This window comes from Pungitius pungitius, chromosome 6 (assembly GCF_949316345.1).
Source record: "Pungitius pungitius chromosome 6, fPunPun2.1, whole genome shotgun sequence".
Classification (NCBI taxonomy): Eukaryota; Metazoa; Chordata; class Actinopteri; order Perciformes; family Gasterosteidae; genus Pungitius; species Pungitius pungitius.
The window spans coordinates 17,183,916-17,205,331 of NC_084905.1; the positions used below are offsets into that span (position 1 = coordinate 17,183,916).

At 45.4% G+C, this 21,416-nt stretch overlaps 1 protein-coding gene across 2 annotated transcripts in view; it reads left to right on the plus strand.

Moving 5' to 3' along the window:
- The window catches only part of LOC119196044 (cGMP-inhibited 3',5'-cyclic phosphodiesterase 3A-like), a 55,726-nt gene that overhangs the window by 19,501 nt on the left and 14,809 nt on the right, over positions 1-21,416 (plus strand). For both annotated transcript variants that reach the window (XM_062562943.1, XM_037451415.2), the window contains exons 2-3: positions 11,779-11,829; positions 19,184-19,444. In XM_062562943.1, the coding sequence (XP_062418927.1) occupies positions 11,779-11,829; positions 19,184-19,444 (312 nt within the window). The remainder of the gene's footprint in view (positions 1-11,778; positions 11,830-19,183; positions 19,445-21,416) is intronic.

Sequence of the window (21,416 nt, forward strand, 5' to 3'; positions counted from 1 at the left end):
TCATGGTGAACTCAATGGTGAAAATGACCCACTCCCTATAGATAAATATGAAGGGCTCATTCTAGGCTTAGGAAGTAAAAACAACTCGTTTTAGGTGGTCACAGCACAATGAAAACAGAAAACTTATTCCATTTCTGCATATAGATCCACCGAAATTTAAGTAAATTTAAGTTTCTTTTTTGTGTTAACTTTGAGTATTAATGTAAACCATCTGGAAGTTGTCGAGTAGCTGGATGAAAAAGGTCAATGTCCTGCTGGTTTTGGTAGTCTGGAAAGCGTTGTAAGATGAACAAAATGACATCAAACTCAAAACGAACGACACGATTCGCTAATCTAATGTTGAACTATTTAATTCACCTACATTACATTATCATACATACCGTATACTATAGGATTCTCATTTTCACTCTTATCCTTTATAACACGAGAGAGAGAATACACTAACTTAACAACAAAACAAAACGAAACAAACTGAAGCGTTTATGCATTTGCATGTAGTGAGTTGATCATCGATGGAATCCATGTTTTAAGAGGAACAGCAAGACTATTTCAGGAGCTTGTCCTCACATCTTTTCTCCACTATATTTCATGGGTATATATTATTGATTACATTTATCTCACACCTAACATTAGACGCAAACACCTACTATTATGTTATGACATATGTTTCATTGCCCCTCTGACCTGGACTTTATTCAAAGGGATAAGCGGCTCAGGTTTTTTCATGCTGAGCTTCAGTTGGTTTAAATGCGGCCTCAGCGCGTGGCACTCACAACCTCTTACTTAAAACCGCACCTGTGAATATTTTTGCATTAACAATGTATCAAACGACAAAGTGATTTAAAAGATGTCTCTTCTAGTGACGACGAGCCCACGGAGAATTATCACAGGACTCTGCAGTTCATCCCCGTCTTTGTTAAATCTTAACGTCTAGACATAAAACCCAGCTGTTTTCAGTAAACAAGCTCTGATAAACCCTCATGGCAGAAAGGCAAAGTTAGATAGACCTATTGGAGCATCTGGAGATCTTGAGTGAGTGAGTAAAGCTCTCACATTTACCTTGTGGGCAAAAAGATTTCAAACTTTAGCTCATGAATCTGCAACTATTAGCAAATGCGTTCACCAGAACAACCTACTAAGTTGTTAATTATCGGTCATGTGGTATAAGCTTTTAGTGATAAAAAAAAAGCCATCCCTGGCTTACACACATATATATGACATCCAGATTTACCTCTGCCTAGCGCTTAACCGCTAGACGGCACACTGACAACGTACTATGACGACTACATCTTTGTTTATTATCACATTATACCTCACGTAGGGAGCACAGATGGTGCTTGCTAAGACTCTGTTAGGCCGGGTCCCTAGGATGGAGATCATAATGCTGATCCATTCCTACTAACTCTTGAGTGCGTCAGAGAAGGCCCTCTTGTGTTCCCCTGTACCTCCGTGGTCCCCGCAGACCCCTGCAATCCCTCTACACGGGAAACTAGACCCCCCCCTTCTGGGAACTTCTCTGACAAAGCAATCGTTTTACAAGCTAATGGTGGAAAAAACCCCGCCCCGCGGGGCGGACCCGAGCCCCTTCATGGGGAACGGACTGTGTGAGGAAAACGTGTCCACCTGCACAAAGAGGAAGCGGAGATTTATGCTTGCACACAGGTACACACATGCTGTTTATTAGTGGCTGGCATTCACACACTTCCATGCCTGCACACACACACACACACATACTTTTAGCACATCAGTCAGTACATACAGTACGTGCGGTCTCGATTGTACATTTATATTTCTATGGCTGTGATTTATAAAGGATGTAGGGATGTGATTTAAAGGCACATGCTTGAGCGGACAGTCTCTTTATATTTGTTTACTGGAGTCCTGTGGGAATCCTGTGTGTGGTCCTCTTTCTGATGAGCATCGACTAAAAAAAACAGCACGCATACCTCGCTGAGTCAGGCTTGTGAATAAAAGATGAAATGATGTATGCACTGGGGGAGTACGTGCACAAATTCCCATGGTGCTTTCATAATTTTGCCGTTGACTGAACTGTTCTGCAAAATCTGGTACAAAAGATCAAGTTAGATACTAAAGCGAGAATGGTTTAATATCAAACATTTCACCAAAATGTCAATTCAAAAGTTTGGTGCATTTGCTTCAGTTCTCGGGTCAAGTTCAGGTCTGTTCATTAACTTTGAAATCCCCTCTTGATGTACGTTGCCTACTCCAAAAGAAATATTGCCCTTTGTCTCAGTCAGACTTATGGCTTCATAAAAATATTTTACAGTGGAACTAAAACCCAGCCCTGTTGTCCTGCACTCTGCACTAAACCAGCACAAGTCCATCCATTTGCCGTTGGTTGACTGAGGCCCATAAGCAGCAAACAGTCAAATGTGGCTTAACTCTTCTTGTTATCAGCCTCTGCTCCTTAACCTTTGGCCTTTCATAATGCAATTCATAAATGTGACAGAGAGTCTTTAAGGAAGACACATAAATCAATATTAGCATTTCCATTTAGCAAGGAAAGCGCCGCTGTAAAATCCCCAGGTGACTGAAGCAGGCTGAAGGGCTGAACCACAGCGTTGATGGATAATGGGGAAATGGACTCTTTATCTCAAGGCTGTCCATCTTTTCTGATGAACATTTAGCATCAGCTGATGACACCCGCATACGAGTTAATCTGTTATCGCCTTGATTGGGAGTTAATTAGTCAATCAACAAGCCTTTGTGGAAATGTGTCGACCACAGAATGAGTGACAGCGCCTTAATAGAAAAGTTAACAATCTTTTAGTAAACCAACTGCAGCGTCACAAACTACTTATTGTGACGCTGCTCTTTTCGAAAAACAAGTGCGCTGCGGGCCGAAGTGCATCCAGTGGTGTCGTCACAATCTGAAGCGACTGCGAATGAAATCGCACAAAGCGCTCGCTGGCACCTTGCAGGGCGAACGGAGCGGAGGCTTGTAAAACAAACAAACTAGTGAAACGCTGCGCTCCCTTCTCAGCTTTCCAGGCCCCAGCAGCAATCCTGACTGGACTATTATACCCTAATGGCGTTGGCATGGTGTTTCGAGGTGGGCTGCCAGGTCCACCCATGCCAGATTCACCCCTTTCTAACCGAGCTCAGTGTGCAGAAAAGAAGCATGTGCACCAATAACATTACACAACAGTGAAAAGAGTATGCTTTTTAATCATGTAACCACATGGGTGGGCTTTAAATGGCGCATTTTAGTATTAGTGTTTGATGATTCTCGAGGTCAGACTATGTAGAACACGTGTGATTTCACCCTGGGAGTGGCACAGATCTATCTCTGGTAGAGCCTCAAACACTTGGTTTCCTACAGGATCAAGTCTCTCCCAGGAGAACGTAAAGATAAATCCCATCAGTCACACTTCCAAAATTAGGGGAGCAAGTGTGAAGAGTATGCGAGGGGCTAAAAAACGGAGTGTAAATGCGGTTCTGGTGTGTGAAATACATCACGGGATCCATAGGTGTGCATTTGAGCATTTTTGGGTATAGAGCACACGCTCGGGCCGGGGCACGCGAGTGTGTGTGTCGACGGGCAAACTGCCTTCAGGTGTGAGCGTGTGCTTAATCTCTGCGTTCACACAAGTGCGTTCCTCATTCCCTGCACACGCCCCCCCCCCCCCCCCCTCCGCTTTGGCAGCCCACCGCGATAGTTCCCTTTCCCTCGAGCGATGACGCAAGTGGATCGCGTTGACTGAGGCCCCTAGGTAAAAGCTGTAAAACATTAGCCAGCGAGAACAGGAATGACTTTCCACACTCCAGCTTCAGCACGAAGGCCCGGGGAGGATTGATTGAATTATTTACTTATTTGGTTGAAGCGTCCCCCCCGGCGGTGGGCTGCCATGCTCGGGGGGTAGGATGTGGCAGAGGAGAAGGACTCACCTGGACAAGGAGAACTTCCCTCTTTTTCCTGCAGTGTGTTGTGTTCAATTCAGCTCATGAAGCAACTATTAAGGAGGATGAGTTTATTTACTTAAAATGAGTCGGAAAGTATCTACATTATAGACAGAGAGATGAAAAAGACCCTTACTTCCCGGTTCCATTTTCAATGTGTTTCTTAATTATATATCAATTTAATCTATGTAGCTGGCATCGACTATTTTTTTCAACGCTTTAATATAATTTAACGAAGATTAGACACTACAATAGCGAATAGTTTTCTCAAACCGGTCTAGAAAGAATGCTTTCATTGGAAGGGATGTCCTGTGATTGTACATTATCATGAATCTTTAAAAGAAAACTGTATTAAAACAAAAAGGGCAGCGTGCTTATATGGCCCTTGTGGTTCCGAATACCTCCACCTGTGGGTGCAAGAGAAGTTTGCACCTCACTTTTAAAGCCATGATGAGCAAGACAGAGTTGACTGTGGCTCTGACAACCATGAAAGTGAGTAGAAGGATCTGTGATTGTTGCTGGGATGGTGTCCTCACAGCTAGGCCGCTGTCACTTCTCAAGCCGTCCCACCGCGTGACTCAGTTGAATCCGACCTAGTTTGGTTTTGCCGGCTGGAAGTGCGTGGATGTCTGAGTCCAGCAATGCAGACGCTAGAATATCTTAGACAGAGAGCGGTGATGAAAGAACAAAGGAAGAATAGGTCAAAAAAACATTATTTCGGAAGTCTCGTGGCAGTGTCAGTGTAAATGCATGTGTGTGTGTGTGTGTTCACTCATGTTCAGTGCCGGCGCTCCGCACACGCACATCACGCGCTGCGCGTAGGGCACCAAGTGTCTGGGGGGGCACCAAAAAATCTGGGACGTGAAAAATCATCACAGTAGGCTACTAGTATAAATAACAAATAAAATATGTCTAAAGCATGCTAATATGCAAAATCAATACAAAGTCAAAAAGTAATAGGCCTAGACCAAATTAGTGGAGAAAAAGGGGAACCTCCTGTGCGGCCCCCCCTCCCCCCACCTCCCAGTGGTCTGTTCCATTATGCCTCAAATCTCAAATGTGGCAGACAGCTTTGAAACGGCTTCGAAAAGGCGTCAAGAGTCGGGGGCGGAAAAAAGAAAAAAGAAGAGACAGCGGGATGATGCTCGCGCGTCGCTCTCAGCTAAGACAATGTTTTAAACCAGGGGTCCCCGAACTTTGTCTCGTGAGGACCGTTGCTAGCGGTCACCGGGCGGCCGGCTGCCCGCATGTACTCGCCTCATAATGTCCGCACGGACCGCCGTGGGTCGTATTCGGTACTCGTCCGCGGGCCGCCTGAAGTTTCTGTTACCGTTACCGTTTCTGTTATCATTTGTTTTTTATGTTATCATTTACGTTTTTGCATAACAATCGGCTTCAAGAGGCATATCCCAATCTATGGATTGCTTCGTATTGCACTGACTCTCCCTGTCACAGTTACATCTGCTGAGCGAAGCTTTTCAAAGCTCAAACTAATCAAAACGTACCTGCGCTCATCAATGGGGCAGGAACGTTTAAGTGGTCTGGCTGTCATCAGCATCAATGGGGGCGTGGCTCAGAAACTGTCATATGACCTGAGAGCTGATTTTGCAGCTAGGAAATGCAGGCGTGTGCCTCTGTAGGGCCTTTGACAACTGATGGTAGTGAAAATGTTTGTAATATTGTTCTATCGGATAGCAGAATGGTCTCTTTTATAGAGATGGTAAAGTAAATTCTACTGTGCAGTTTGCACTTTATTATTATTATTTGTACTTACTGAAGAAATGTGCACATTATTACTTACACGGTTATATACTTGAATACTTTCTGCATTTACAATGTTCAGTTCCAAATCTGTGTTTTTAGTAATTGTGGTGGTATTTGGTAATTATAATTTATAATTTTATCTTTTATATAATTTATTTCTTTTCATGTTTGTTTATGTAAATTATTTATGTTTAGAAGTTATTTGGGGAATAAAGAGAACCTAACTAAGATTCTGAATGGTTGTTATTCCTTTGGTGGTGGTGGTGGTTGGTTGGTTCGTTGGTTGGGGGGGGCACCACCAAGCATTTGTGCTTAGGGCACCCAAATGGCTAGCCCCGGCCCTGCTCATGTTAGGAGGCATGTGTGTGAATTCATGACTTTGCAGACCTGGATCTAAGTCAGAGCAGAGTGGGTTTAATTGGACAGAGAGGTGGTGCATCAAACCCCTTAGGTCAAGCTGAACGGATCCGCTGGCCCTTAATTAACCCAACCACAGTGCACAGGATCAGCACTCTCTCTCTCTCTCTCTCTCTCTCTCTCTCTCTCTCTCTCTCTCTCTCTCTCTCTCTCTCCCTTTCCTCTCGCCTCCCCTCATCCAGGAGATCTTCAGTCGGCACTTCAATTGAAACCGTATTTGGGTCCCAGTGAATCCAGTTCACTAACAAGCTAGTACGGCTACTGAAGATCCAAGTAGACACACATCAACCCCCCACACGCATGAAGCCGGTAATGAGGGTCGAAGTAGGACGCGGGAGGGGAGAGGGAAGCGGTGGAAGGATGAAGGGCTGATCATGAATGAATGATTAAGAAGCACTGCTAGCGGTTATCTTGCACTGAGCCATATTAGGGCGAGGCGGGTTCTGCTTCCTTTTCCAGACACAGTGGGAAAAGTACTTAGGTAGTATTTCGAACGGCCTCGTTGCGAGGCCTCGGGGGATCATCGGTGTGAACGTGGAGCTTCGCTGTCCGCTACTTAAGTGGCTCCTCTGGTGGGTGCAAGTCAAACAAAAAGCATATTCTAGTAGTTTGTTTGTACTTTGACACTGTGGTGTTTACCCAGCACCTCAGAGGCATGGCAGCGCGCTGCGGCCCGTGGCTCGGATCCATGGTGGTGGACATGGCTGCATACTGGCATCCACGCTGCTGCCCTCTTAACGCTCTGAGTGGGCGGAAGGCTGGAAGTTTACTTAGCCGGCACTATTTCGTTTTTTTTTTCTCGAGTCGTGAGAGGGCAGCTCATTTTCCGAGGGAAGCGGGCTTATTTTGACGGTTTTACGTCATCTTAGGAGTGGCCTTTTTCATTACTTTACATTACTATACCTTTGTGCCTTTAAATGTCAACAAACTTCGATGAAGCCGCGCAGCCAAAAACAGGACTTGACTTTTCTTGATGCAGATTATAATCGGTACAATCTATTTGCCAGTCTGTATCTTTCTGTTGGTTGTTTCAGCAAGGTTATTTGTCATTGTATTGTTTCTTTAAGCACAGGAAGTATCCTTCGGCCTCAGCTTAGCAATGAAACGCCACCTGAGTTTAAAAAAAAAAGACACTAAAATGAATTGGAAAACTCAATGTGTTTGGCTAGCTTGCTCAGGCTCAGTCTTCCTTGAGTTCACCGGAAACATCTCTGTCAACAAGGAACAGTGCCTCGGTTGCTCTGTGGGTGAGGACTTCAAACGCAGAAAACGGCTCCAAAGAAAACGTTTGACAGTGAGGTCTTTGGGTTATCCACAGTAGATGGGACATTGTTCCTGGAAAGACCCATTGTTGTTGAAGTTTGAGGCCTTGGGGGGGGGGTCCCTCGCGGTTGTGTTTCGAGGGGCGTTCCAAGTGTTAGAAATCTAGTTAAGGCACCTAACCTTCATTGCCGACAACGTTAGAATCCTTGTGGCTTTTGATATGTGTTCAATAGCAACCAGTTTGTTTGAAATGAATTCAAATTGACACAGTCAATTGAAGTGACACTTCATTAAACTACCCCACTATTTTTTCTTGTTTGTTTCTTTCTAGAGTACCACTCTGGTTCGAGAAAAGAACAGCAAATCTCCAGAATGCGTTTACAACGGAGCCATAGTCCAATAAAAACGCATTAGCCCCTATGTGTCATGTGTTTTTCTGGTAGCTAAGATACTTCCACTTTACGAAAGCCACTGATAGAACTGACTTACCGGGCGGTAATGAATCTAGCAGAGGGTGAAACAAGGGGCATAACTTCTACAAAGTTATTATTTTTCCCAGTAGGTGCACCGGAGCTTTAGGACAAAAACAAATCCATTTGGAAATTTTACTGCTTGGGCTGTGTTCTGCTGCCTGGAGGGTGTCCATGAAAAACCAAGCGATATCTAAGAAATCATTCATGTGTGGTTTTACCTCTTTAGACATAATATTGGCAGTGAACTGTCATATGTTTTAAGTATAATCTCCATCCTGTACAAGCAAAACAAGGTCATCAAGTTTGAACACTTTTTCTTACCAGCTGCGACAACATGTGGCTGGTATTGTTTTAATCGTGTGAGTTTGAGTGTGTGTGTGTGTGTGTGTGTGTGTGTGTGTGTGTGTGTGTGTCATCCTGGCAAAATATGGTGAATGAGCCAGTTACTATAGCAAGAACTACCACAGAGGCAGTTTTAAGTACTTTACCGGGTGTTTATATTCATGTCTCTCTGTCTGAGGACAGATGCTATCAATTTGACAGTGTCACAGGGGCAAGATGCTATTAAGGCACTTTAAAGGGCTGTAGATCACAATGGATGCCAAGTTCAAAGGTGGGTGTGGTAAGAAGGGCGCCGGGTGATGGTCTCTATTTTCTTTTGTTTACTATCATTGTTTATTGTTGTTTTGTAAAGGATTAACTGATTCTCCTTGCATTGTCATTTCTTTTCAATTGACAGTGTATATTTTCAACCCCTGTGAGGTTATTGTCTAGTTCTGCTGGGTTTCTTTTTGTCTTTTGAAAAAATATGTATGTTTTGTTGTGCAGTAATTTCTCGTTTGCTGTGACACCGGCCTTTTTTTCAAGGCTGGAAGTACTGACATCAAAGCTTTTGTTTACTAGTTTTCCAGCAATAGTAAAGAATATTCAACACAGTGGCACCAGACTGCATCAACTGTTTGGTTTGAGTAAGTGAGTAGCACTCCGTCCACATGTATTTGTTGATGAAATGTCTCCGAGGCCCGTAAAGTCACTCCGTGGAAGAGGCTATCTGCGGCGCTCAAATCTTTTTGCTCAGCTTTGATTTGTGTGTTTGTGTGTGTGTGTGTGTGTGTGTGTGTGTTTTTGTTTTGGCACATCAAAGGCTGCATGTAGACTTGTGTGTAGTCTTGGTCTGTCTCTCAGAGCACGGGAGATGAAAAGGTTGGGTTACATAAGACTTTAAGACCGAATAGGCTGTTTATGTGTGTGCGCCTGGAGAGTCTCACCGACACTAAGACCTTCTGACGGAGCAGGACTCAGCCGTGACCACGAAGGAGCTGCCGCCAACTCCTATGTATATATATATACACTCACCGGCCACTTTATTAGGTACACCTGTCCAACTGCTCGTTAACACTTAATTTCTAAGCAGCCAATCACATGGCGGCAACTCAGTGCATTTAGGCACGTAGACATTGTCAAGACAATCTCCTGCAGTTCAAACCGAGCATCAGTATGGGGAAGAAAGGTGATTTGAGTGACTTTGAACGTGGCATGATTGTTGGTGCCAGAAGGGCTGGTCTGAGTATTTCAGAAACTGCTAATCTACTGGGATTTTCACGCACAACCATCTCTAGGGTTTACAGAGAATGGTCCGAAAAAGAAAAAACATCCAGTGAGCGGCAGTTCTGTGGGCGGAAATGCCTTGTTGATGCCAGAGGTCAGAGGAGAATGGCCAGACTGGTTCGAGCTGATAGAAGGGCAACAGTGACTCAAATAACCACCCGTTACAACCAAGGTGGGCATAAGAGCATCTCTGAACGCACAGTACGTCGAACTTTGAGGCAGATGGGCTACAGCAGCAGAAGACCACACCGGGTGCCACTCCTTTCAGCTAAGAACAGGAAACTGAGGCTACAATTTGCACAAGCTCATCGAAATTGGACAATAGAAGATTGGAAAAACGTTGCCTGGTCTGATGAGTCTTGATTTCTGCTGCGACATTCGGATGGTAGGGTCAGAATTTGGCGTCTACAACATGAAAGCATGGATCCATCCTGCCTTGTATCAACGGTTCAGGCTGGTGGTGGTGGTGTCATGGTGTGGGGAATATTTTCTTGGCACTCTTTGGGCCCCTTGGTACCAATTGAGCATCGTTGCAACGCCACAGCCTACCTGAGTATTGTTGCTGACCATGTCCATCCCTTTATGACCACAATGTACCCAACTTCTGATGGCTACTTTCAGCAGGATAAAGCGCCATGTCATAAAGCTGGAATCATCTCAGACTGGTTTCTTGAACATGACAATGAGTTCGCTGTACTCAAATGGCCTCCACAATCACCAGATCTCAATCCAATAGAGCATCTTTGGGATGTGGTGGAACGGGAGATTCGCATCATGGATGTGCAGCCGACAAATCTGCGGCAACTGTGTGATGCCATCATGTCAATATGGACCAAACTCCCTGAGGAATGCTTCCAGCACCTTGTTGAATCTATGCCACGAAGAATTGAGGCAGTTCTGAAGGCAAAAGGGGGTCCAACCCGTTACTAGCATGGGGTACCTAATAAAGTGGCCGGTGAGTGTATATATACACTTTGCATACTATCACCACAGTCATTTACATATCACACATGGGCCTTTTACGTCGCTATTTGCCGGTTTGCTTTCCGTTTTTCATCTAGTGGGGTCATCTGAATGCATGACAAGGTACACACACGCTTGACGAGGCTTTAAAGTGTCTCACAGATATTATTGACCTTTCGATAGTAGAATCCAGACCCCCTCGTAGATGCAGTCCTAGGGCGAGAAGGTGGAGCATGAAGTGAAGAATAGGTTTGTTGAGACGGGACAAATCCATCATGTTGCATTCAGTTGAATAAAAAACCCTCAGTGTCACGACATGCATCATGGTTTGTTTGAATGGAACTGCCCCTTTGTGGAGCAGGATTTAAACCTGCTATGACTCCTAACTTGATTTATAGTGCATGTGTTTCAAGGCCTTGAAAACATTTCTTTCTCACTCGACCTCCTACTGCAACCGATACAATACACACCGACATATACCTTTTGCTTTTTATAAAGTTACAAACCACAACAAAGGTGCACTCAGCGGAGAGCAGACTCCACCAGGTGTGTCCACAACGGCCACATGGTGCAATGTTCACGCAACGCAAGACTGACGTCACTATCTCCCGGCAGAGGTGATTTTAAGGCAAGGCGGAGCAATCTGATTAAAACTATGCAGCACTGTTGAGAAAAAAGCACCACAAAAAAACCCGCGCTTCTGTCCAGACGGGCCACCCGAAAACCCAACGTTTCCTCTCACAGCATGACACAACTCGCTGACCTCCTTCGACACAGTTAAGGACTCCCGAGTTATCAGTTTGCCTCCGTGTGTGTCAAGCAGCAGTTTTTGTCCCCCGGCGACATGCGGGGGAGGGGGAGGGGGAGGGGAGGGGGGTTGGGGTTCTCATGCCTCCTCCTTCTCCGAGAATCGGTGACAGCGCTGCGCTCGTGCGTTTCAGGGGGGGGGGGGTTGGCTCCCAAGAAAGTGGGGAGACGGCTTTACGAGGAATGTGGAAGGACACCGAGGCCTGGTAGTTAGAGAGCGTAACACATCTCAGTCCACCCGCCGGGCCCTTGGGCAGAGGACAGCAGCTAAAGTAAACCGAAACCGACTGGGAAATTGCATTAGACGTCTGCGCTTAACGGGAAGTGAAAAAATAGACAAAACCAATTTATTAGCGTTTCCATCCCCCCCCAGCTCACACTTCTACGACTCCTTGCATCGCCAATTCCTGCTCCTCCTCCTCTTTTTTCTTTTTCTTTTCTTCGTTGCAGCGCTGTAAATCTCAATTATGCTGTTGCCTGTTTGCAGAAGTTCTGTTGCGGGACGATAACAGGAACAGGATGTTGATGACTGTGGTTTGAACATGTGTCTCTTTTCCCACAGATGCTCCCCCGTTCGGAGTGGGACCACAAGAGAGGCTCCCGAGGATCACAGGTTAGCACTGTCCACACAAAGAGAGACACACAAGTAAATCGTTCCTATGAGCTGACAGGAAACACACACACACACACACACACACACACACACACACACACACACACACACACACACACACACACACACACACACACACACACACACACACACACACACACACACTAGTTCCCTGATCTCTTTCACTCGCCTACACACACCTTATAAATAGCAGAAATGCCACCACTAACAGGCCCGTTCACCCACTCATTGAGGCCCTGGTTAAACAGCATGTCCAGAGGTGTCACTTCCCACCAGAGTCCTTGTTGTACTCTTTTGGTCCAAATGACGCGGGTCTTGCAATTTAGCTGGAAGGTTTCCGCGAACGCCATTTAAAGGCCGGGGAATTGTAACAAGAGGGACTCGGGTGTGGACACGGCTCTTAGAGGGCAGACACACACACACACACACACACACAAACTCACAGGCACAACCTTGTGATCACCTTTCCCCATCTTTGGCAGAGGGGGGGGGGGGGGGGGAGGATGTGTTTAAATTGAGGTGCCACCGTGCGAAGCTGTGGGAGCACATGAGGAACAAACATTGGCCTCGGTGCCGACGAGGTCACACACAGTGTGTTCTGCTATCAGGAGGATGTCCGTTTAAAAAAAGTGCACGGACAATGCGTTCATGCCGGCACTTTATGCCGGGGCAGCAATAAAATAAAGTTGCGGTCGAGGTGGGGGGGGGGGGTTCGAAATGGGGACGTCCTTGTCATGAATAGCGCACGTAATGCGGCGGCGGGATTGGGTTTGAAATCGAATGACACGCTGTAATTTCCTGCAGATGCTAAGATTCGTACGGCGGTGTATCTGTTCCCAAATCAGCCTCACAGTATTATCCTCTTTGAGTGGAGACATTTTCAAATAACATGTTACCCTTTTGAAATATTGTCCAAGCCTCATATCAATTTGTTATAGGGGGTTAGTGCTGTAGGCAAGCACATATTTTTTGATTGATGAATTCCCTTAGCAGCCATTTAGACTCGGTGGTCAGGTCAGTCTTTTTTTTGGAAGGGAGGGGGGGGGGCAATGGAATCCTGTAATAGTCCAGAGACTGACAAGACGTGCAAGAGGTGGAGGCTTATGTTGGCATCTCTCTCCATCTCATGGCTTTTTTTTTCTTCTTCTTTTTTTGCTCCCTCGGACCAGGTTGTTGGTCAGAGAGGCTGGTGGCGCTCGACAACGCCGCGGCGACACCTCTGCCGTGTGTGAATTACACACACTGCGCTCTGCAGCCCGGTGACCGGAGCATTTGATTGATCTCCACCTTGTTGCCGTGGGCCAACGTGCACACATTAGCAGGCTCGTTTTCCAAACCGCGTTATTTTTTTTTTTACCTGGCCGTCCGACGCATGCGGTGGATGTTTTCACCTCAGGGAATTGACATTGAAGTTATGTATGGAAAGAGCTATTTAAATATTTGTATTCGACTTGAAACACATTGGTTTTGGAACATAACCCTGGGAGATTATCGGAGAAAAGATGTCTTCAGGCCCCCGGATCTTGTGTTATTCTAAATTACAAAAAGGCTGGGAAAGTGGTCTGTGAGGCGGACATTGCAGTCACGTTGACGGTTTCTCAAAATCCCTTTTGAGCACTTCAAACGCTCGCGTTTCTTAAACTGCAGGGTTTTTCCCCCGAGTTGTTAAAGGTCACTGCCCTCCTTCTCGTTTGCCCCATCATGACAGCGATGGAGAATTTTCTCATTAAAATTCGGGTCGCGTGGCACGACTCGAATTTAAGGCTGAAAGAGATTCAACCTTCAACCACCTGAGCTGAGTGACCGGTGCTTTTTATGACGTGCGACAGTAAAACACCTCCGAGCTGGTGCTCAGGGAGAAGGTGATGAATGGAATGACGTTATGAGTCGGTCTTATTCATCGCAGGCCTTTTGAGTTTGCGAGATTTTTCTAAAACTTAACCAACTGTGCCCACTGCGGTGCTGATGAGGGGGGGTTTTTTTGTTTGCATCGTGGCAATTGGCTGTCCTTTGTGCCGGTGTTTCTCGCTCGCTTCCACCTTTTGTGGTTGGTCTGTTTGTCTTGCAGCTTTTGGTTGTAGGAGCTCAGGCGAGCGGCAAAAGAGTGTCTCAGTGGAGCTTTCTTCTCCCGCTGCTGTGATTTACACTGTACCACTGCTGCGTTCATTCAAGTAGAGGACATCACCAACTCCCAGGGTCCTCTTCAGCTAATCCATCTGGAAAGATTTTTAATCAGGGCCATTGCTGCCACTGCCACTGAAATAGAAAAACGCATTGTTACGGTTACGGTAAGATTTCTGTTTAAATTATATCAACCTAAGAAAAAATAATGAATGCTCTTAAATATTTTCTATTTAATATATTCCACAGTTTCCTATGCAGTAAATCCTTTTTTTAATATCCACAGGGGTGCAAACAAGCACCACAATGTGTGTATCTGAGTTGCTTACTGTCACGTTCGCAGCTGAGGCAGGATGTAGTGAGGACTCAGGCGCAGAGTTTCTAATCCAAGTGCTCTTTATTTCAACCAAGACAAGACGTGCTCCAACGACGACTGACGTATAGACAATGACGCGACAAAGGACAACTGGCACACAGGGCTTAAATACACAAGGGAGGTGCAGGTGATTGGACACAGGTGGAAGCAATCAGGCAATCACAGGACAGGAAGTGAAGTTACCCAGAGACACGAGACACGAGAAAGCTACAAAATAAGACAAGGAGACCCAAACCGTGACACTTACATTATTAGAATTAGAATTAGATACCTTTCGCTCTCCATTAGGCCCCAGAGGCCTTTGTCCAGTCTCGAGCTCTCTTGCGGGACACGCTATATTCTCACGATTGCATTTTTAAGAAGAAGCTTCACATATCACTGGTATTTGGCTCGGGGCGTTAGAGGGAGCCAGGGGGTTAAAAGCACATTAAGCGGCCCGAAATTGCAAAAATGCAACCTTTCCGACTGTGTGCACCATTAATACTAAACGTTAGACAAAAGGACCACTGTTTAGATCGCACTTCATCTGTCTTCTGCAGTTGTTGTCAAAATCATGTGGATGCAGTCGACACACCTGCAGTCACATTTCAAACGCTCACTGCAGCCGTTAATGTCCACCGCGTTGATTATAATGTGTGATGCTTGAAAAGGATTCGTTTTTCTATTTGTGAACACACATTTCCAAAGTTGAAATATTGTCAACGCATGCATGCATTCCAGCAATTAGTGGTGTAAGTTTTGATGTTTTAATGTATATTTTCACAACACAGCTGCGGGTTTGAGTTGTTTATTCCTTAAAAGCTTTAAATGGCACCAGGAGTTTATTATTTGGTCAATCTTTGGTGCAAATGACAACTAAAGCTACACATACAGCGGAGCAGGGCCCTGAGTACGGAGGAGCTGTGTGGACAAACAGCTTCTCACACTTCAGACATGATTGCTGGTTTGTTTTGACTGGCTCGTGGTTTGGTTTACACAAACTGCTGCGCGGGTGTTAATCTATTGCGTGTCTATTGAGCAAACTGTGCTGCGTACTTATACTCTGTTGTTGCTCATAGTTAAATATCAATGCAGCATGTCCATGCATGGTTGAGTATACAGCGTGGCTCGTTGAAGAATCATAGAAACGGTCTGTTAATGCTGGTAGTCACATTCATCAGATGTTGCATGTCAACAAATAGTAAAGCAATTTGTGGTACAGTTGAGGTTTGAGACCAGTCCCAGGGGTCGGGTAAGGAGGATCAGTGGGGGGTCAAATGCAAACAATTGGTCAGATACAAAAATGTTGGTGCAACACGGCGGACTCTTATCGTAACGATCTGCTCCATATGTAGGTATGAAGGGCTCATCGTAGCTACAAAAAAAGGATTCTTAGGTCCAGGTCATTTTTATCCAAAACTTGTTTATTGCCACTTCAAAGTAATCATGTAAGATTCTTGCGAACCATTTTCATGGCCAGTAACCATGTGGATGTTTACCCAGATGGCGATGGTGGCGCACGGAGTAGCGTGACGCGCTTGGAGCCGCAAAGTTGACGGTTCGAATCCCCTCCATGTGTCACGTTGAAGTGTCCCTGGGAAAGACAACCAAACCCTAACTGCTCCCCAGGCAAAATGTAACGCATGGGTTATAATGCAATCTAAGTCGCTTTGGATAAAAGTGTCAGCTAAATGACATGTAATGTAAAAATGCATGTAATGCAAATAACATGCATCATGTATTTCTTCATCGTTTATGATATAACCCTAAATGTCCTCTACTCTCCCCGTGGTGCTGCATCGCTGCTTAAGGGTGAATTTTGAAGAAAAATCTCCACAAAGAGGAGTGAAAGCAGAACGTTTTTCGTCAGTTCTCAGATGCGTGTTACTATGAATGTGGTGTATGGATGCATTAGAGGAGAAGGTATACTTGTAGAAATTATTAATTTAATATATTAAAAATAACTTTAAAAGGATTGATTTTAGTTAACGTGGAGTTTGGAAATACTCTGACCGAGAAAAGAACACCGTGGTGCCCTTAGAAAAATGTTACGAATTTTGAAATGCTCAATCATCTGTTCAAAAGCTTTTTCTACGATACTCAAAGTGCTGTTTCTCCAAACAGTGGGGTTTATATGAGATCTCTGCTTACACAAGTGAAGCCGCTACAGAGGAAACTGATCATCTAACCTGACAGCAAGTGCTTATGTAACCTTATGATATTACGTAACATTCTCACTGTTTCATCTGTTAAAGAACAAGTTTTGGTTTGAAGATCAGCATTTATCTTCCAGCCGATACCAAGTTGCCCCGGGGACGGTCGGGACTTTACATTCTTAATCTTTGCCTGCTATCAGCTTCGTTTTGTAGCTCAAAGCTCTTGCTCCTTGTCTCACAGACGGTCTATAGATGGCGGGTGGTGTGTGTGTGGGGAGAGTGGGGGGGGGTAATGGAAGACATACAGGTTCTTTTGACACCGTGTCCATTCAAATTAAGGGAGATCTTGTCTTTTCTTTGTGGCAGAGCAGGTTCCGCCATTGTTTCAGGTCAATGACAACAGTGGCAAACTCAGTTGAATCAACCCATTATGCCCCCAAATCTGAAAGGCTACTCGTGCACCTGGAGCCTTTCCCACACTTTATTTTTCAATGTCATGCTTTGGACATTAAGTGGCTTCCTCGCAGTGAAAAATCCGACCACTCACAGTTTATTCTTCCCTCCTCTTTTATGCCCAATTGGGTCCAATTTCCTAGGAAGTCGAGCTCAGTGAGACAGCGGGATGCGAACACATGTGTCTGTGCTGCATGCTCAGGATGATGCCATTCCCCCCACATGTGTGTGTGTGTGCCAGTCTGTGTTTTTACCTGACTTTTGTGTTGACTGTGGTGTTAGTACTAGAAGTTGTTTGTGTCTGCATGCATGCGTGGTTGGAGATGCGGAGACAGATGTTCTCCAGCAGCTAAAAGCATATATTCTGCTTAAACCCTCTCTCAGGCAAACTCCTAAATCAGCCTGTAAATAAGCTGTGAGACATGTGTTTACATCTTAGGCTCGCGGCCTGCATTAAAGCAGAATGGGGGAGATAGGAGAGGGAGGAGGAGAAGAGAAGTGGACTGGAGAGGAGGGATTACGGGGGCACAATGGTCTTCTGTGTAGAAACGCTCCGTCTCCTTGTCTTTAAAGGGGATTAGCTTGGTCCCAGTGCTGAACATGTGCGAGATTTATCAATAAATGCGTGTCATTACACACGTGGAGGAATGTCCTCACACCCACTCAACACATGGCTTTTGTTCTTTTGCAGACTAAAGTTTTAAAAAAAAGTGCACGAATACAGCGACTTATCTGATGTGACCCACGGGAGGAGGCGAATGAAAGGTGCCTGCTTCAGGTCAACCTCGTCCCACTTAGCCAGTGTAAACAGTATAATTCAGGGTGCCTGGCAGCAAGTGTCAAAGTGAAAGCGACGTTGGGGGGGGGGGGGGGGGGGAAATCTGATAACATTCTTTGGAGAAAAAAGGGAACTTATGAGAGCATATTCATCGGGAGCCAAGACCAACCTGTGCTTAGTTGTTCAGCAGCTCTAGGAACAGCAATCAGGAACTTTTCACTCGACCCGGCAAAAAAAATCAAAAAAATCAGGGCCCGCTCAAACTACGCCGGTGCCTTCAAAGCACGGGGCAGACATTTAGAAACAGACAAGGGCTGTTGGCCGTCTCAGGGGTCGAGAGTGAGAAAGTCAGAGGTCAAATTCTAGCCGAGACCTCGCTAACGAGTCCATTCATTAAGCTTCAAGTACAGCGCAGCTGTGCGGGACATGGTTAACCTCATGCGGCTGTTTACACGTCTGAAAAGGCGGAAAGTACGTCAACTCCTACAGCTGTGAGTGCCACTCCCTGCTCCTCCTCCTCCTCCTCCTCCTCCTCCTCCTCCTCCTCCTCCTGCTCCTCAGATTTTGCTTTCCTCTGAGCGGGAAGGAGCCATATAAGGTGTAGATTAAAGCCTTGCATATGTGAGAAGAGGACATGTGCTTCTGCGTGTGGTAACACAATTTAAAATGCACCACGCAATTTTGGTCTCCTCCAATAGTGGTTCGAACAAAATTATTGAATCTTTTTTAACCTTCTCATTGTTGTGTTTTGGAATTGTTTATAGGTATCATTTGTGTGATGATGTTTTTTCCCTGCGCTAAGTGCCCCACTGAGATATAATTTGGTTATGGCTGGGCTCACTATCTTTGTCCTCTTGTTATGTATTCTCAATAAACTTGGGACAAAGCTGATGAATGCTCATTTTACTGCTGGACAATAGGCTTCCCCAGATAATTTCATGAATACACACTGTAATAGTTTTCAAATTAGTCTTTGTTGTACCAGCCGGAGCTCCTGCTGTGATGGAATATTTATAGAAAGACCACTGGTGAAAGAAGTATTTGTTTATCAAGTAAGATCAGCAATACAGCAATGTAATAATAATCCATTACGTGTTCTGCCTTCAAAAAGTTATACGATGAAATAAATGTTAGAAATGTCAGCAAAATATACCATATAAGTATTCCTACTGGCAGAATTGCCCATCATTGCATAACATGATGTACCATTATTGTTACTGATGCTCACATGTAAAATGGAAACTGAAAGAGTCATAGCTGGCTAAAAAGCAGTGTTGGTGTGTATATTTATAACCACAGTTAGCGTTACCAATCGGTGCAGTTGTTTGTCTTAAAAGCACACCTGTGTGCACTAACCCCCCCTGGGGTTCACACCTACCTCACTGCAGCCAGATGAAAGGTTAAAGCACCGAGCCACAGCCGAAGTGAGGTTTATTTAATCCTTCATCCATCTCCCTTTTAACCCCACAGTCATCGGGCACCACTGTCATGGTGGACATAGCGGTGATGGGAGAAGCCCACGGACTGATCACAGACCTGCTGGCTGACCCCTCTCTGCCCCCCAACACCTGCACGTCACTGCGGGCTGTCAGCAACCTGCTGACCACCCAGCTCACCTTCCAGTCGCTGCACCGGCCGCGCCCCGCCTCGCTGCTCAACCCCGGGGACGCCTGCACCTTCTCCGACTCGGAGGAGGGGCCGGAGAAGGGAGAGAAGACATCCATCCATAAGGTAAAGATATGGGTGACATCGTGATTGACCCTTTATACGCAGCAGCTGGAAGTCTGGCCTGTAACTGAGGACATCTTTAGCCCTCATATCAAAAGTACTTCATCAAAACTAGCGATCTAACTGAAGTAATGTGAGTGCGGTCTGCTTTATTAGGGCCAAATGATTTATACACCGCGCGGCGCTCCACACATGTTAATCTTTTAGCCCGTGTTTCGGCTAATGAGTGTTTCCTGCTCTCAGAGCTTTTAGCATCAGATGAAGGAGCATATTTTCATAGAGTTGAGTGAAGAAAAATAGAGCGTGTCTACTGCTCCGAGCACTGTTCTCCCTTTCATAGCCACAGCTGTGTCAACATGACAGATGTGCAAAGCCAGACAGTATGTGTGTGCGTGCGCGTGTGTGTGTGTGTGTGCGTGCGTGTGTGTGTGTGTGTGTGTGTCTGTGTGTATGTAGTCGAGAAAAGGGAGAGGCAACATGAAGGTGGAAGCATCTCTCAAATGGTTACAAAGAGGGACGTCAGAGTGTCAGCAAAGCTGGACCCCTCCAACACAATCACATATCCAGTTGTTAATCTTTGGAAGATCCCTTTGCAGGCTTTCCTGGAAGCTGGCGTGTGGTCGATGGCTGCAACACGCCATGCAGCCAATCTCTTACCTGACAAGGTGTTTCTTTTTTTTTTTTTTGTAAAAGAAGCTCTAATACATCGTGCCCGTGTATCAGCCGCTGAGGCTGCCGTCATTAAGCCTCGGCTCCCCAGAGATGAGGAGCAGCCTCCGAGTGCCCAGGAGGAGAATAGCAGGAGGAGCCAGGGTGGCTAATGCAGGAGTGGAAAGCCCTGCGCTTGCTTTTCTGCCTCCTGGCTTAGGGTTTGATGTCCATCGCTGTGCATACTGATGCCTTCCAAGCACTTTTCCAAAACCCGTGTTCTGTCAGTTTTCTCTGTGCTGCACAAAAAAAAAAAAAAGAATCACATACTGTGGATTCAAAAAAAATACTCACTGGTGTGTGAGTTATTATGTGTTATGTTATATTTCCATGCAGTTGTATGCACTGTACTGTGCAAAAGATGTTTGTCATACATAACTTTTATCGTCACAGCATTATACACAGGACGTGTTGGGGACAACCCTGCTACGTGCAATTTTAAATTATAAAGTTATAAGTGTGTGCATACAGTATATATTAGGCTGAATCGGCATTGCTCTTCTTTAGGTGTGTGTGTGTGTGTGTGTTTTGTATGCATTAGCTTGCTAAGACACATGCTAAAACAGTATTGGTCTTGAAATAAAGTCATGGTTAAGAGAACGTCAGAGAAATTTCCGCCAAAGTGGTTAAACCGATGCCGTTTTTGAGTGGCGTGTGTGTGTGTGTGTGTGTGTGTGTGTGTGTGTGTGTGCGTGCGCATACACTAAATGACGCTTTGTTGTGAATGGGCTCATTGAGGATTCTTAGGTGATCTTTACTAGGTCACCCTGCAGAAGACTGAGAGAGAGAGACTTGTTTAACGCGGCTTTGCGAAACTGCTGCAAAGCACCGAACAGATGGAGGCGCCACAAGAGCAGAGACCACTGAGAATCCCAGAGAAAGAGCAGAGACAAGACCGATTAGAGAAAGACACAAAAGGGGACTTAATGAGAGGAAAAGAAGCGCAGAGGCACAATCTCTGTGATGAAATGTATCCTTGCAATGCAATGCTGACACTGCATGTGTTACTCTGAGGTGCACCATGGCCACAGCTCCCGGCCAAAAGCCAGCCATAAAAGATGTTCCAGTTCCAGGTGCAGCATTTGTTTAATCTAATAATTCTCATTATGATAGTTTGACTGGAGGCGCAGCAAATAAGCATAAACTTTATATTGCAGGAAGGTCGTACTTTAAGAGCTAACACAATTACAGCCATGTTCTTTTCATTCCTGCAGAGGACTTTGTTGATTGATGGAAAAAGAGGCTGGGAAAGATTTGACTTTAGTAT